The sequence below is a fragment of the Eriocheir sinensis genome, chromosome 7, assembly GCF_024679095.1.
Source record: "Eriocheir sinensis breed Jianghai 21 chromosome 7, ASM2467909v1, whole genome shotgun sequence".
In the NCBI taxonomy this organism is placed as follows: Eukaryota; Metazoa; Arthropoda; class Malacostraca; order Decapoda; family Varunidae; genus Eriocheir; species Eriocheir sinensis.
The window spans coordinates 25,274,059-25,287,802 of record NC_066515.1 but is presented as its reverse complement, the minus strand read 5'-3'; the positions used below and the strand labels follow the sequence as shown (position 1 = coordinate 25,287,802).

General features: G+C 36.1%; 1 protein-coding gene across 8 annotated transcripts in view; it reads right to left on the bottom strand.

Moving 5' to 3' along the window:
- Nucleotides 1–13,744, bottom strand: part of LOC126995153 (otoferlin-like) — a 180,253-nt gene that overhangs the window by 58,442 nt on the left and 108,067 nt on the right. For 5 of the 8 annotated variants that reach the window (XM_050854436.1, XM_050854430.1, XM_050854435.1 and 2 more), the window contains one exon: nucleotides 4,644–4,658. The exons of the other annotated variants lie outside the window; for them this stretch is intronic. In XM_050854436.1, the coding sequence (XP_050710393.1) occupies nucleotides 4,644–4,658 (15 nt within the window). The remainder of the gene's footprint in view (nucleotides 1–4,643; nucleotides 4,659–13,744) is intronic. 8 annotated transcript variants of the gene reach the window in all.

Below are 13,744 nucleotides of genomic sequence, written 5' to 3'. Positions count from 1 at the left end.
TTATATATAGACAATGTGTGCTTTTTAATCAACCTTCCTCTACTGTGTTTTGCGCGCCGTTGCAACTAAGACAAACATGAACCAAAATCTATGACCTGACGAGTGCTTTGAGGTGTGAATGACAAGAGCGAGAGGGAGATCTTAAAACATTCCTCAGTCGTTAAATATAGACAATGTACACTTTTTATTCAATCAACCTTCCTCTACAGTGTATTGTGAGCCGTTGCAACTACGACAAACATGACATGAACCAAAATCTATCACCGGACGAGTGCTTTGAGGTGTGAATGACAAGACTGAGAGGGGGAACTTGTAACTTTCCTCAGTGTAGGTGGCGCCACTGAGCTCACGACCAGGGTTACCAGAATGTCATCACCAATAAACTATCATTCTGTCAATCGATATTTTTTTTCATTATTGTTTTCTTTTTCTTGCCCTTAAACTGCTTCCTTTACTGTAAGAAAAAAATGTTGTACCCGCCGGTTTCAGACCAAAAACTATCGCGGCCACATGGATAACGATACTTTTTTATAGATATCGTTAAATCATTACTGTTGAGTCTCTTGCAATATAGGTCAGAAACTGGGGAATATAACTAAAAACTATCGCTGCCACATGGATAACGATACTTTTTAATAGATATCGTTAAATCGTTATTGTTGAGTCTCTTGCAATATCGGTAAAAAACAGGGGAATAGAGAGTTCTGATTGCGATAATTTAGTAACCCCGCTCATGACCCTCTTTGAAATTAGATTAACTTCAGACAGAGGGAGCGATGAGTGCAGTGCAGCCCTCTAAGTAAGTTATAAGTCCTCCCTCATACATCGACATGACATCTGGTGGTGAGATCTGAAGGTGTAGTGTGATAGTGAGGATACGAACTCTATTATATATGTAGGTGATGAGCATAGTGCTGCCCTCTATGTAAGTTATAAGTCCTCCCTCATACATCGACATGACATCTGGTGGTGAGATTTGAAGGTGTGTAGTGTGAGAGTGAGGATACGGAGTCTATATGTGTGTGTGTGAGTGTTGGTGGCTGTGCTGTGCTTTGTGAGGCTACTGCTGCCCTCTGGTGACATTAGTTGTAAGTTTTGTTTTCTTTAATGGTAATTATGCAGATATTGTTATTATTATTATTATCACTATTATTATTACTACTATCATTATTATTGTTATTGTAAGTGTATTTTCATTATTTTCCTTCTTCTTCTTACTATTATTATTATTATTATTATTATTATTATTATTATTATTATTATTATTATTATTATTATTATTATTATTATTATTATTATTATTATTATTATTATTATTATTATTATCATTATTATTACCATCATCTTTACTATTACTACTACTATTATTATCATTATTGTCACGCTATAATAAAACATGTCCTTACAAATTACATGAAAACTACGAATGTGATACTTTTTTAATTTTCAGTTTATGTAATTTTCCTTTGCTCATAAACTTGTCATCGTCCCATTATCCGTAGTCGTGCTTTGCTATAATTTCAAGATATAATTAACTTTAACAACAACAAAATACTACAGGCATGGTAATTTCCCTGACTCTAAAGCTTAAATTATCTTCACTTATTTTTTTTCCTACACTCTTTACAAGCTTTCTCATTATCATAACTCGTCTTTAATAGTTTCTATAACGACTATGAACTTTTTTTTATGATTCTAGTCTATCGATGACATTTCCTTCGTTAAACTTTTTTCTATATTACTTCCTCTAACGACTTTTTTAACTTCTAAATTTTAGCATATCAGTAATTTTTAAAACTTCCCATTTGATAAGTTTCTCTATAACAATTCTCCTAACAACTTTTATCTAGTCTATCAGTGACTATTAATATTCTTACCCTTTGTTAAACTTTCTTGTAATACTTTCTCTTAACAATATATTATCTACATTACAAGTCTATTTCATAATTATTTACTAGTTTCCCATTTCTAAGTTTCATATATATCTTGTTTTTCTAATATTTTATGGGGATTTTTCTAATAATTACTGTATTTTAATTTCTATCTCTCTATCTTTTTATAATTCTAGTTTTTAATTGTATCTTGATTTACTAATACTCGCGTGGTTTCAATGATTCTATTTCCTATATTTTCACTATCTAATAATTTTACTTCCTTTATGTGGTTTTTCTTTCTAGTAGTTCCTTGTAGTTTAATTTCTACCTTCCTATCTATCTTTTATAATTCTAGTTTTTAATTGTATCTTGATTTACTAATACTCGCGTGGTTTCAATGATTCTATTTCCTATATTTTCACTAACTAATAATTTTACTTCCTTTTTGTGTTTTTTCTTTATATAATGCTCTAAGGCAATGCTTTCTTATATTATACTACCTTCATTGCTATATTGATTTTATACTCGTGTAGTTTCATTGATTCTATTTTCTAATTTTTCACTATCTAATAATTTTACTTCTTATATGTGTTTTTTCTTTATATAATGCTCTATGGGGATGCCTTCTTATATTATACTATCTTCATTGCTCTATCGTTTTATAATTCAACTTTCTATATGTATCTCGTCTTACGTATGCTAATATATGTTACTTTCTACCTATTTCCTATATTCTCTTTTACGATCCAGGTTCTAATCTACATCTATCTATTATTCACGTGTTTCTGTTGTGACTACGAATTTCTCTTTCCTCCACTCCCTTCCTCTTCATCCACCTTCCTTTCTATACAGTGGACGAACACATATACAGGTGGAAGATTCGTGTGGAGGGAGTGTATGTACAGAGGTGGAATGTGGTGCGTGGATGCTGTGAGAGAGAGAAGAGGGAGAGAAAGAGGGAGGGGAGATAGTGGAATGAGGAAGAGGAGGAGGAGGAGGAGGAGGAGGAGGAGGAGGAGGAAGGGACAGAAAAAGAGGGAAAAAATTCAAGGAGGCGAGCGAGATGTGAATCATGAGAGGAGGAGGAGGAGGAGGAGGAGGAGGAAAGAAGAGGTAGCCTTGAACATGAGAATCTGAGGAAGGTGAAGAGGGAGAAAAGAATGGAGGAAGTGAGAGAAAGGAGGAGGAGGAGGAGGAGGAGGAGGAGGAGGAGGAGGAGGAGGAGGAGGAAGAGGAGGAGGAGGAAAGAAGAGGTAGCCTTGAACATGAGAATCTGAGGAAGGTGAAGAGGGAGGAAAGAATGGAGGAAGTGAGAGAAAGGAGGAGGAGGAGGAGGAGGAGGAAGAAAATAAAAGATTGAAGGAGGGGAGAGGGACAAAGAAATGAAAAAAAAGAAGAAGACAGGAAGAAAAGAAGAATCACGAAAGTTAGGCGAAGAAAGGAGGAGGAGGAGGAGGAGGAGGAGGAGGAGGAGGCAGGACACGTGACGGAGAGAAAGGAAGAGGAGGAGGAAGAGGAGGAAGCGAAGGAAGAAGATACGAAAAATTATAAAGAAAACACGAAAGGAAAGAAAAAAGAAGGAAAATGAAGAAAAAAAGATGGAAAAATAATAAAAAAATATCCCAGTAGTAAAAGAAAAGGGTGGAAAGGAAAACTGGAATAAAAGGAAGGAATAAGCAACTGAGAACAGGAATATAGAGAAGAAAGGAAGGAAGGAAAGGAAGGAAAGTCGGAAAGTTTCGTTTAGTCGGCGCAACATCTGTGGCCATATGCCGGAGAGAGACAGAAGGGGAAGGAATTATAGGAGAAGGGAAGGAATGTAGGAATGGAAGGAATTAATATAAGGAAGGAAAGGAATTGAGGACATAGGAACAAAAGGGAAGGATGAAAGAAACTATAGGATGAAGGAATGTAGGAAGGAAAGGGAGGAAGGGAGGGAAGCAAGGAAGGATAATAGGGAGAGAACGAATGAGGGAAGGGAAGGAAGGCACAAAGGAAGGGAATTGATACAGGAAAGGAAAGAGAGTGTAGGAAGGGAGGGAAGGGTCATAAGGAAAGGAGGAATGTAGGAAAGGGGGAAGGAGGAAGGGAAGCAAAGTTAACAAAGGAAGGGAATGGATACAGGAGAGGAAAGGAAGGGAGTGTAGGAAGGGAGGGAAGGGTCTAAGGTAGGGAGGGATGGAGGAAAAGGAGAAAGGAGGGATAATGAAAGAGAGGAGAAGAAAACATAGAAGGGAGGAATGTAGGAATGAAAGGAAGGAGTCTTGGAAGGGAAGGGAAGGGAAGGGAAGAGAAGGGAAGGCAAGGGAAGGCAAGGGAAGGGAAGGCAAGGGAAGGGAAGGCAAGGCAAGGCAAGGGAAGGCAAGGGAAGGGAAGGGAAGGGAAGAGAAGGGAAGGGAAGGGAAGGCAAGGGAAGGCAAGGGAAGGGAAGGGAAGGGAAGGGAAGATTGTAGAGAGGAAAAGATAAACCATATAAATGATAGGAAGCAGTCTTGGAAGGGAAGGGAAGGGAAGGGAAGAACATAGAAAGGAAGGGAAGGAAAGGGAGGAATGAAGGACGGGAGGGGACAAACACAGGTACAAAAGTAAGGATGAAGGAAAGGAAGGAGGGAGAAGGAGGGACAAGACCAAGGATATATATCAGAGTCAAGCAATCATGCACATTATACACTGGTTCTCCATGCACTCCTGCCCCCCTCCCCCGCCCCCCTCCACCACGGGGAAGAGGGGGGCGCGGGGGTGGGGGGCGGCGCTCCTGGCTGCCCTTACCCCTCCGGATCAGCGCTGCGGGGGGCCAAGGGGGGCGGGGAGCAAGGAATGAAAAAATAGACTTAAATTTGTTTATTGAGTAGATGGTTAGTGTTTTTTTTACATACACACACACACACACACACACACACACACACACACACACACACACACACACACATACACACATAATCATAAATAGTTTGGTTTAAGTTTCATGGGTAGTTAGTTTTTGTTTCTTTACATACATACATACTTATTCAAACACACACACACACACACACACACACACACACACACACATACACACACATGATTAAAAATAGCTTGGCTTAAGTTTCATGGGTAGTTAATTTTTTTTCTTTACATACATAAATACTTATTTAAACACACACACACACACACACACACACATAGTTAAGGTAATAATAATAATAATAGTAATAATACCACACACACAAACACACACACCAAAACACCTTATGAACAAATGAACACACAAACAATTAGAGGACGGGACAGGTGAGCTCGGTCCTTAATCAACAGGTGAGGGACGGAGCACAGGTGATCAGAAACCATCAGGCATAAGCAAGTGTCGATATATTGTTTTTGGCCTATTGAAAATTATAATATGTGCCTCTGTATGTAAAGAATTTGCTACCCATGTTAAGTTTCCCCAATGAGATTTTTTTTCACTATCTAAATGTTAATATGTGTCTCTATAAGTAAAGAATTTCCTACCAATGTTAAGTTTCCCCAATGAGATTTTTTTTTAATTATCCAAATGTTAATATGTACCTCTATAAGTAAAGAATTTCCTACCAGTGTTAAGTTTCCCCAATGAGATTTTTTTTTAATTATCTAAATGTTAATATGTACTTCTATATGTAAAGAATTTCCCCTCAATGTTAAGTTTCCCCAATGAGATTTTTTTAATTATCCAAATGTTAATATGAATCTCAATTAGTAAAGCATTTCCCCTCAATGTTAAGTTTCCCAATGAGATTCTTTTTCACTATCTAAATGTTAATATGTACCTCTATAAGTAAAGAATTTCCTACCAATGTTAAGTTTCCCCAGTGAGATTTTTTTTAACTATCTAAATGTCTAAGTCTTTTCTAAACTGTTCTTTTGTGTTCGCTCAATTTTTATGTATTATTTCACTTATTCTTTCCTTTCCTCCCTTCGTTTTTTTTCTTTGATTTTTCGTATCCTGCTTCTCCTCCTCCTCCTCCTCCTCCTCCTCCTCTTCCTCTTCCTCTTCTCCTCCTCTTTCTTCTTCCCTCGCCTAACTTTCGTGATCCTCCTATTTCTTTTCTTCCTGTTTTCTTCTTCTTTCTTCTTCTTCTTCTTCTTATTATTATTATTATAACTTTTTTTTAACTTACATTTTATCCATATTTATCTTATTTAATGTTTTTGTATTATTTAAGTAATCAATTTCTTATCTATATTACAATTTCTAATGATATTCTTATAACTATCAAAATATGTCTGATCATAATCCATTTTTAACAGTCTACTTCTTATCTTCATATATTTTTTCTAATCTGTGTTCTTTAAGTAATCAATTTCTTATCTATATAAAAATTTCTCATGATATTCTTATAACTATCAAAATATGTCTTATCGTAATCTGTTTTCTTCTTCTTCTTACCCTTTATCTTCTTCTGTCTTTCTTTTCTTCTTTCTTATCTATAGTATTTCTAATGATATTATTATTATTATTACATGCGTTATCATAATCTCCTTTTCTCAATAATTATTTACATCTTATCTACATTTATCTTATTCAGTGTCTTTCTTTTAGTAACAAATTTCTTATCTATAGTAAAGTTTCTAATGATATTCTTATAACTATCAAAATATGCGTTATCATAATCTCCTTTTTTCAAGAATTATTTACATCTTATCTACATTTATTTTATTCAGTGTCTTTGTATTCTTTCAGTAACAAATTTCTTATCTATACACAAAATTTATAATGCGATTGTTTATAATTATCAAAATGTCAAATTGTAATCTGTTTTCTTCTAACTTTTCTTGTTAACCTCATTGAATATTCTAACGTCTTTGCAGGTCTAAGTTTTCTCCGTCTTGTTTCTCACCTCATTCATTTCAAGAGAAACTAAAGAATTAAAAACAAATGTGTACCCGTGTGACTCGTGCAGACAAAAACGTAAAACTAAGAACGCTGTGAATCCCATAAAATCGCATTAGTCTAAGTATGTTTCATTATGAGTGGGATCAAATGAGAAATACAGCAAATTACTAATGCATGTTCTTTTCGCACAGTGGGATTAAAGTGCCTGAAAGCAACGTTTTCCGACGATTACAAATGAAAACGTTTATATATTTAGCTCAGGTTAGTTTAGAATGAATTAAATCGCTGAAATAAAATAAAGAGAGCAAGCTGAACCGTTCGGAAACATATTTTAATGAAGCGCATAACGTTATTGCAATGAACTGATGCAATACACGAAAAAATACATCCAGAAATATAAGATCGGAGCTATATATTTTTATCACATGTAAATAATAAAAACACAATATCCAGCGGCTGTGCTAAGTTAAAATCGTTCGTAAACATATCTGAATGAAGTTTAAAACGCTATCGCAATCAACTTAAAAGGAAAAAAGGAACATTCAGAATTAACATTAAAGTTTTTCCATCATGTGTGTATATAATCACAAAGATATTTCCAGGGGCTCCTTTAAGTTAACCCTTCTCAAACATATTCTAATTAAGTTTATAACGCAATTAACTACTTTAAGACAAGGAAAAGAAGTAACATTCAGAACTAACATCAAAGTTTTTCCAAAGACATTTCCAGCGGCCCTTTTAAGTTAACCCTTCTCAAACATATTATAATTAAGCTTATGACGTTATCGCAATTAGCTGCTTTAAGACAAGATAAAAAGTAACATTCAGAATTAACATCAAAGTTTTTCATCATGTGTGTATATAATCACAAACATTTCCAGTGGCTCTTTTAACTTAACCCTTCTCTAACATATTTTAATCAAGCTTACAAGGTTATCGCAGTCAACTAATGTATTAAACGAAAACAAAATATGCATCTGGAATTAAATCGGCGATCGTTCTTCTCTGATCGGGGCGTCACAAGCTCCGTTGATCTACAAAACAATTCACATTATAATCCCCAGCGCGCGTGTTCAGCTGAGTCCATTGCAAATATAGTTAATGAAGTTATTGACGTTATTGCATTAACTTCAACATAATGCGATGGAACTACACCCGAATATATAACAACGGATCTCGTTTATTCTTTGATCAGGCTGTCACGCGCTTTGTTTATCACGCACAAACCAATCACGTTATGAATTCCAGCGACTGTGCTATGTTCGGAAATGCCAGACGCTTCCACCCCTCACATAATCTATTTCCAAAAGCCAAAAAGTATATCAGTTGGGTTCTAGTGAGTGTGTTCTATAGGTTCATGGCATAGAGGAAGGGTCACACTACCAAAGGGGTGATACACTCTGCTTCCAACCCTTACATCAAGTGTTTTCAATGACTAAAAATGAGATCAGTCGGGTTCTAGTGAGTGTTGTTTTAGGTTCATGGTACAGAGGAAGGATCAAACTATTCCCAAAGGCCAAAAATGAGATCAGTCAGGTTCTAGTGAGTGTTGTCTTTGGTTCATGGTGCAGAGGAAGGATCAAGCTATATCCAAACGCCAATTATGAGATCAGTCTGGTTCTAGTGAGTGTTGTTTAAGATTCATGGTACAGAGGAAGAGTCAAACTACCACCAGGGTCATAAAACTACGTCTGGAAATGCCTAAAACACCTTCGAAAGCCCTGTCAAATATGTGTTGGGCGGTGAAAAGTTTACGAATATGATTTCTTATGTTTAGTCCCTCGGAAATGTATCTAACGATTTTTCAAGGCGATACGAGGAATCTATTTATGTTTTTTTTACAGCAGCGGAGTCATTTCAAGGGCATAAAAAAGTAACAAATGTGAAAAAAAGCCCGCTACTCACTGCTCCTATAAAGAGTTAGAGGAGTGGCAGAAAGATAGGTCAATTTCGGGAGGTGTCGTGAAATGTCGTAACCTAAATCTCGTAACAGTTTTTCCAGGCAGTACAAGGAAATACAACCAGAAACAGGCAAAACCAGAGCTCGCATTTCACTGGTTCGGCCGCCACATGCTGTCAGCCATGAGGAAGGATTAAAAACATGGAAAAATACGGTGATTTAGTCCTGAGGATCACCTGTAGGCTCGCTGGCGGCCGTCCGGAGGCGCAACGAGTCTACACTAAGAATTTCCTCGTCCAACACAGCGTCTTCGTAACCGCCCGAACCAAGCTCCACACTCCCTTACAATCCATAGCGGTTAGGTTTTTGATGTGATGCGAGACACAGAAGACATGTCCTGTACAGCTTAATCTCCCGTAACTTAAAACCGGAACACAAAACACTAAACAAGAAGCTATATATTTTTTTTTTACAGTAAACAGTTCAAGGGCAAAAAAAAAGGAAACAATAATGAAAGAAAGTCCACAAATCTCTTCTCCTATAAAAAGAGTTAATAGGTTAGGTTAGGTTAGGTTAGGAGTGACCAAAACAGACCTCAAGGGCAAAAAATATAAAAAGTGAAGAATAAAGAACAAAGCCCGGACATCTATGCTCCTATAAAAATAGTTAATTGGTTAGGTTAGGTTAGGTTAGGAGTGGCCAAAAAACAGGTCAATTTCGGAAGGCAGAGAGGTGACCTGATACTGTCTTTGGTACCGGTTCGGGAGCTTACTCACCCACCGTCTGGAAATAGGATACTGCCCCTGAGTCAAGCACAACACAGAACCGTTCATGGAAATCCAGATACACGTCCGATACATGTCCGATTATACATCCTTTCACTTTCCTTCATTCTAGTTTATTGTCTTTTCCCGGAAGGTGACGTTGGAGTTTATGAAGGCAAGGTAATGTCACGTGCTCACCTTTACCTGGAATCCTAATTAGCTGTGAGTGAAAGTAATGAAGTAATGACTCAAAAGAAGGGCGGTAACGGGAAGGGAGGGATTGAGGTATGTGATAAAGATCTGTAAAATAATGATAATGATGAGGTATTTTGTTGTTATTATTTGTGAGATATTCCTTCCTTCCTCACCTTGCTTCCCTTTCTCCATCTTTCTCTGTTTCATTCCTCCCTTCTTCATCCTCCTTCCCCTCTTCTGTCTTCCTCTATCTTGTTCCTTTCTTCTCCTTCCTTTATTTTATTCTTTCCCTCTCCATCCCTCTTCTCTTTCCCTTCCTTCCTCTGTTTTCTTGGTTTCTTTCTCTTTCTTTCCCTTCCTCTGATTTTTTCTTGATTTCTCTCCCTTTCCTTCTCTTTACTCTCCTTCCCTTTCCCTTCCTTCCTCTGTTTTCTTTATTGATTTCTTCCTCTTTCTTTCCCTTCCTCTGATTTCTTCTTGATGTCTTTCTCTTCCTTCTCTTTCTCTCTTTCTTTACTCTCCTTCCCTTTCTCTCCCTTCCTCTATTTCCTTCATTGATTTCTTTCTCTTTTTCTTCTCTTTTTTATCTTTTTCCTTCCTATAATTTCTTCTTGATTTCTTTCCTTTTCCTTCTCTTTCTCTCCTTCCCTCCTTCCCTTTCTCTCCCTTCCTCTATTTCCTTCATTGATTTCTTTCTCTTTTTCTTCCCTTTCTATCTTTTTCCTTCCTCTAATTTCTTTTTGATGTCTTTCCCTTTCCTTCTCTTTCTCTCTTTACTCTCCTTCCCTACTTCCCTTTCTCTCCCTTCCTTTATTTCCTTCCTTTTTCTTCTCTTTCTATCCTTTCCCTTCCTCCAAATTCTTCCATTCTCTCTCCTTTCTCTTTTCTCTTTTCCCTTCCCAGTAATTTCCTCTTTGGCTACCTTTCCCTTCCTCCTTTTCCTCTTTTCTAACACTTTCTTCCTTTATTCAGCTTTCCTTCCTTCTCTTCCTCTTTTATCCCTATGTATCTCTTCCCTTCTTCCAATATCTTCCTTAATTCCTCGTTTTCCTATTTTCTCTTTCTCACTTCATTGATTCCTCTCTCTATCCTTCCTTTACTCTCTCTCCTTCTCTTTCCTTTTATCAGTTTTGTCTTTATCTCCTTTCCTTCTTAATCTGTAATTCCTCGTTTTCCTTTTTTTTACTCTTTCTCATTTCATTTCCTCCCCTTTTTCCTTTCTCTATCCTTCCTTAACTCTCTCTCCTTCTCTTTCCTTTTATCCATTTTGTCTTTCTTTATCTCCTTTCTTTCTCAATATGTCTCTCCAGCCTTTCTTCCTTTCTTCCCTGTTCCCACTTCATCCTCTCTCTTCCCATTCTTCCCTCCTTCTTCAATCTCTCCCCCTCTCTCTGTCTCTCTCTTCCGTTTCCGCAGCCCTTCATTCTCAATCTCTCTCTATTCCTTTCTTCACTCCCCTTTTCTTCAGCCCCCCTTTTCTTCAACTTCTCACTCTCTTCAATGATGAATAAAAAGTTCCCCACGTTACTCTCACCAACAACAAAAAAAAAAACTGCAATATTTTCACGTACATTTAAAACCAGTTACTATTTTCACCGACATTTCCTAAACAATGTAATCCCATGAAGCGAAATATCATATAAACGTTTTTGTTATAGCGAGATAAGTGAGTAAGTTGAGCTCCGAATATTTGTGAGGGTGGAATTAACTTGCACCGCGTTATTATCACCGGCATAAACACGGGATTATTTTCACCGGGGTTCCATACGTTATGTTCAATGGGAAGGATTTTACGGGACAGCGAAATTAGGTAAAAAATGGAACCATGATTAGAAGGTGAAAAAACAGGTAAAAATATGGAAAAAATAGTGATGGAAGAGAAAAAAGATTAATAATGATGATAATAATAATAAAAGAGATAATAATGAATAATAATGACAATAATAATAATAATAATAATAGTAATAATAATAATAATAATAATAATAATAATAATAGTGATAATAGTGATAGAAATTGTGAAAAAAGGAAGGGAAGAAACGTCACATATCACCTCTCTCTCTCTCTCTCTCTCTCTCTCTCTCTCTCTCTCTCTCTCTCTCTCTCTCTCTCTCTCTCTCTCTCTCTCTCTCAAGGGTCCTTCCGGCTCCCTCTCTGACCTTTCCTTTGTTTAAATGACCTTGATCGAAGCACAATATGGAGTCGAGGTAAAGTCTCTCTCTCTCTCTCTGATTATTGACTCTTCCTTCTCTCTCTCTCTCTCTCTCTCTCTCTCTCTCTCTCTCTCTCTCTCTCTCTCTCTCTCTCTCTCGAGAGAGAGAGAGAGAGAGAGAATGAAGAATGCGAAGAAATCTAAAACTCGTAATAATAATAATAATAATAATAATAATAATAATAATAATAATAATAATAATAATAATAATAATAATAATAATAATAATAATAATGATAATAATAATAACAGTAATAATAAGTTCCATTAACCTAACTATACAAGGAAGGAATAATTACTGTTAAAAAATGGTGTATAAATTCCCCCATTCTCTGCGTGTACAGTCTGCCTAAAAATAAAAAATACAAAATCCTGACCTCATTTCCATTATTCAGAAGGTTCACAAGCCTCACTAAAAAACAAAAACAAAAAACGAAAGACCATGATTTAATTTTTCCCGTGCATAAAGTTTTGAGTGAGTGCGTTTGTTAGTGTTCAGTTTATATTATTTCTCTTTTTTTGTCGAGTTTTCGTTTCCTCTTAGTGAAAAAAAATGTAGCCTATCACGTTCAGTATTATAATTTGCTTCGGTTCATATCACATTGTTTTTCTCTATCCGTCTTTTATTTCTTTAGTATTGTCATATATTTCCATTCTCTTAACATTTCTCTATCTCTCTTCATATCCAGTTAGTTAAAAAAAATATTGTATCATGTTAAGTATTATAATTTGCTTCGGTTAACTTTCACATTGTTTTTCTCTATTCGTCTTTTCTTTCTTTAGTATTGTCATTTATTTCCATTCTCTTAACATTTCTCTATCTCTCTTCATATCCTGTTAGTTAAAAAAAATATTGTATCATGTTAGGTATTATAATTTGCTTCGGTTAACTTTCACATTGTTTTTCTCTATCCGTCTTTTCTTTCTTTAGTATTGTCATATATTTCCATTCTCTTCACATTTCTCTATCTCTCTTCATATCCAGTTAGTTAAAAAAATATTGTATCATGTTAAGTATTATAATTTGCTTCGATTAACTTTCACATTATTTTTCTCTATCCGTCTTTTCTTTCTTTAGTATTGTCATTTATTTCCATTCTCTTAACATTTCTCTATCTCTCTTCATATCCTGTTAGTTAAAAAAATATTGTATCATGTTAAGTATTATAATTTGCTTCGGTTAACTTTCACATTATTTTTCTCTATCCGTCTCTATCTATCATTTACTTCTGTTCTCTTCACATTTCTCTATCTCTCTCTTCATATCCTGCTAGTTAAAAAAATATTGTATCATGTTAAGTATTCTCATTTGCTTCGGTTCATCACATTTTTCTCCATCCGTCGTTTCATATCCTGTTAGTAAGATTATCGTTATTATTTTTCTATGTGTCTTTTCAATTCCTGTTAGCGTCAAAAATGTTGCACCAAGTTTAGTATCATCATTGCATTGTTCCGTGAATGTACAAACTAAAGTGAAGTCAAATTATACAGTTACGTTTTTCCTTTTTTTTTTTTATTTCTTTCACATTTTCGGAAAAGAACACACAGCACGCAGGGCATTAATTTCAAAAGCCGCATGTGTAATCGAGGTTGAAAAGTTATTGTACATGATTTTTGTATATTTTCTCTTTCATTTATTGTGCTTTCAACAAGGCTTCTCTGAATGTAGTTTTAAAAGTGGACAGGTAAGGTAAGGGAAGTGTAGGCAGGTAGGGAAGGGAAGGGAAGGGAAGGGAAGGGAAGGGAACAGAAGGGAATGGAAGGAAAGGGAAGGGAAGGGAATGGAACGGAAGGGAAGGGAAGGGAAGGGAAGGGAAGGGAAGGGAATGGAATGGAATGGAAGGAACGGGAAAGGAAAGGAAGGGAATGGAAGGGAAGGGAAGGGAAGGGAATGGAATGGAAGGGAAGGAAAGGGAATGGAAGGGAATGGAATGGAAGGGAAGGGAA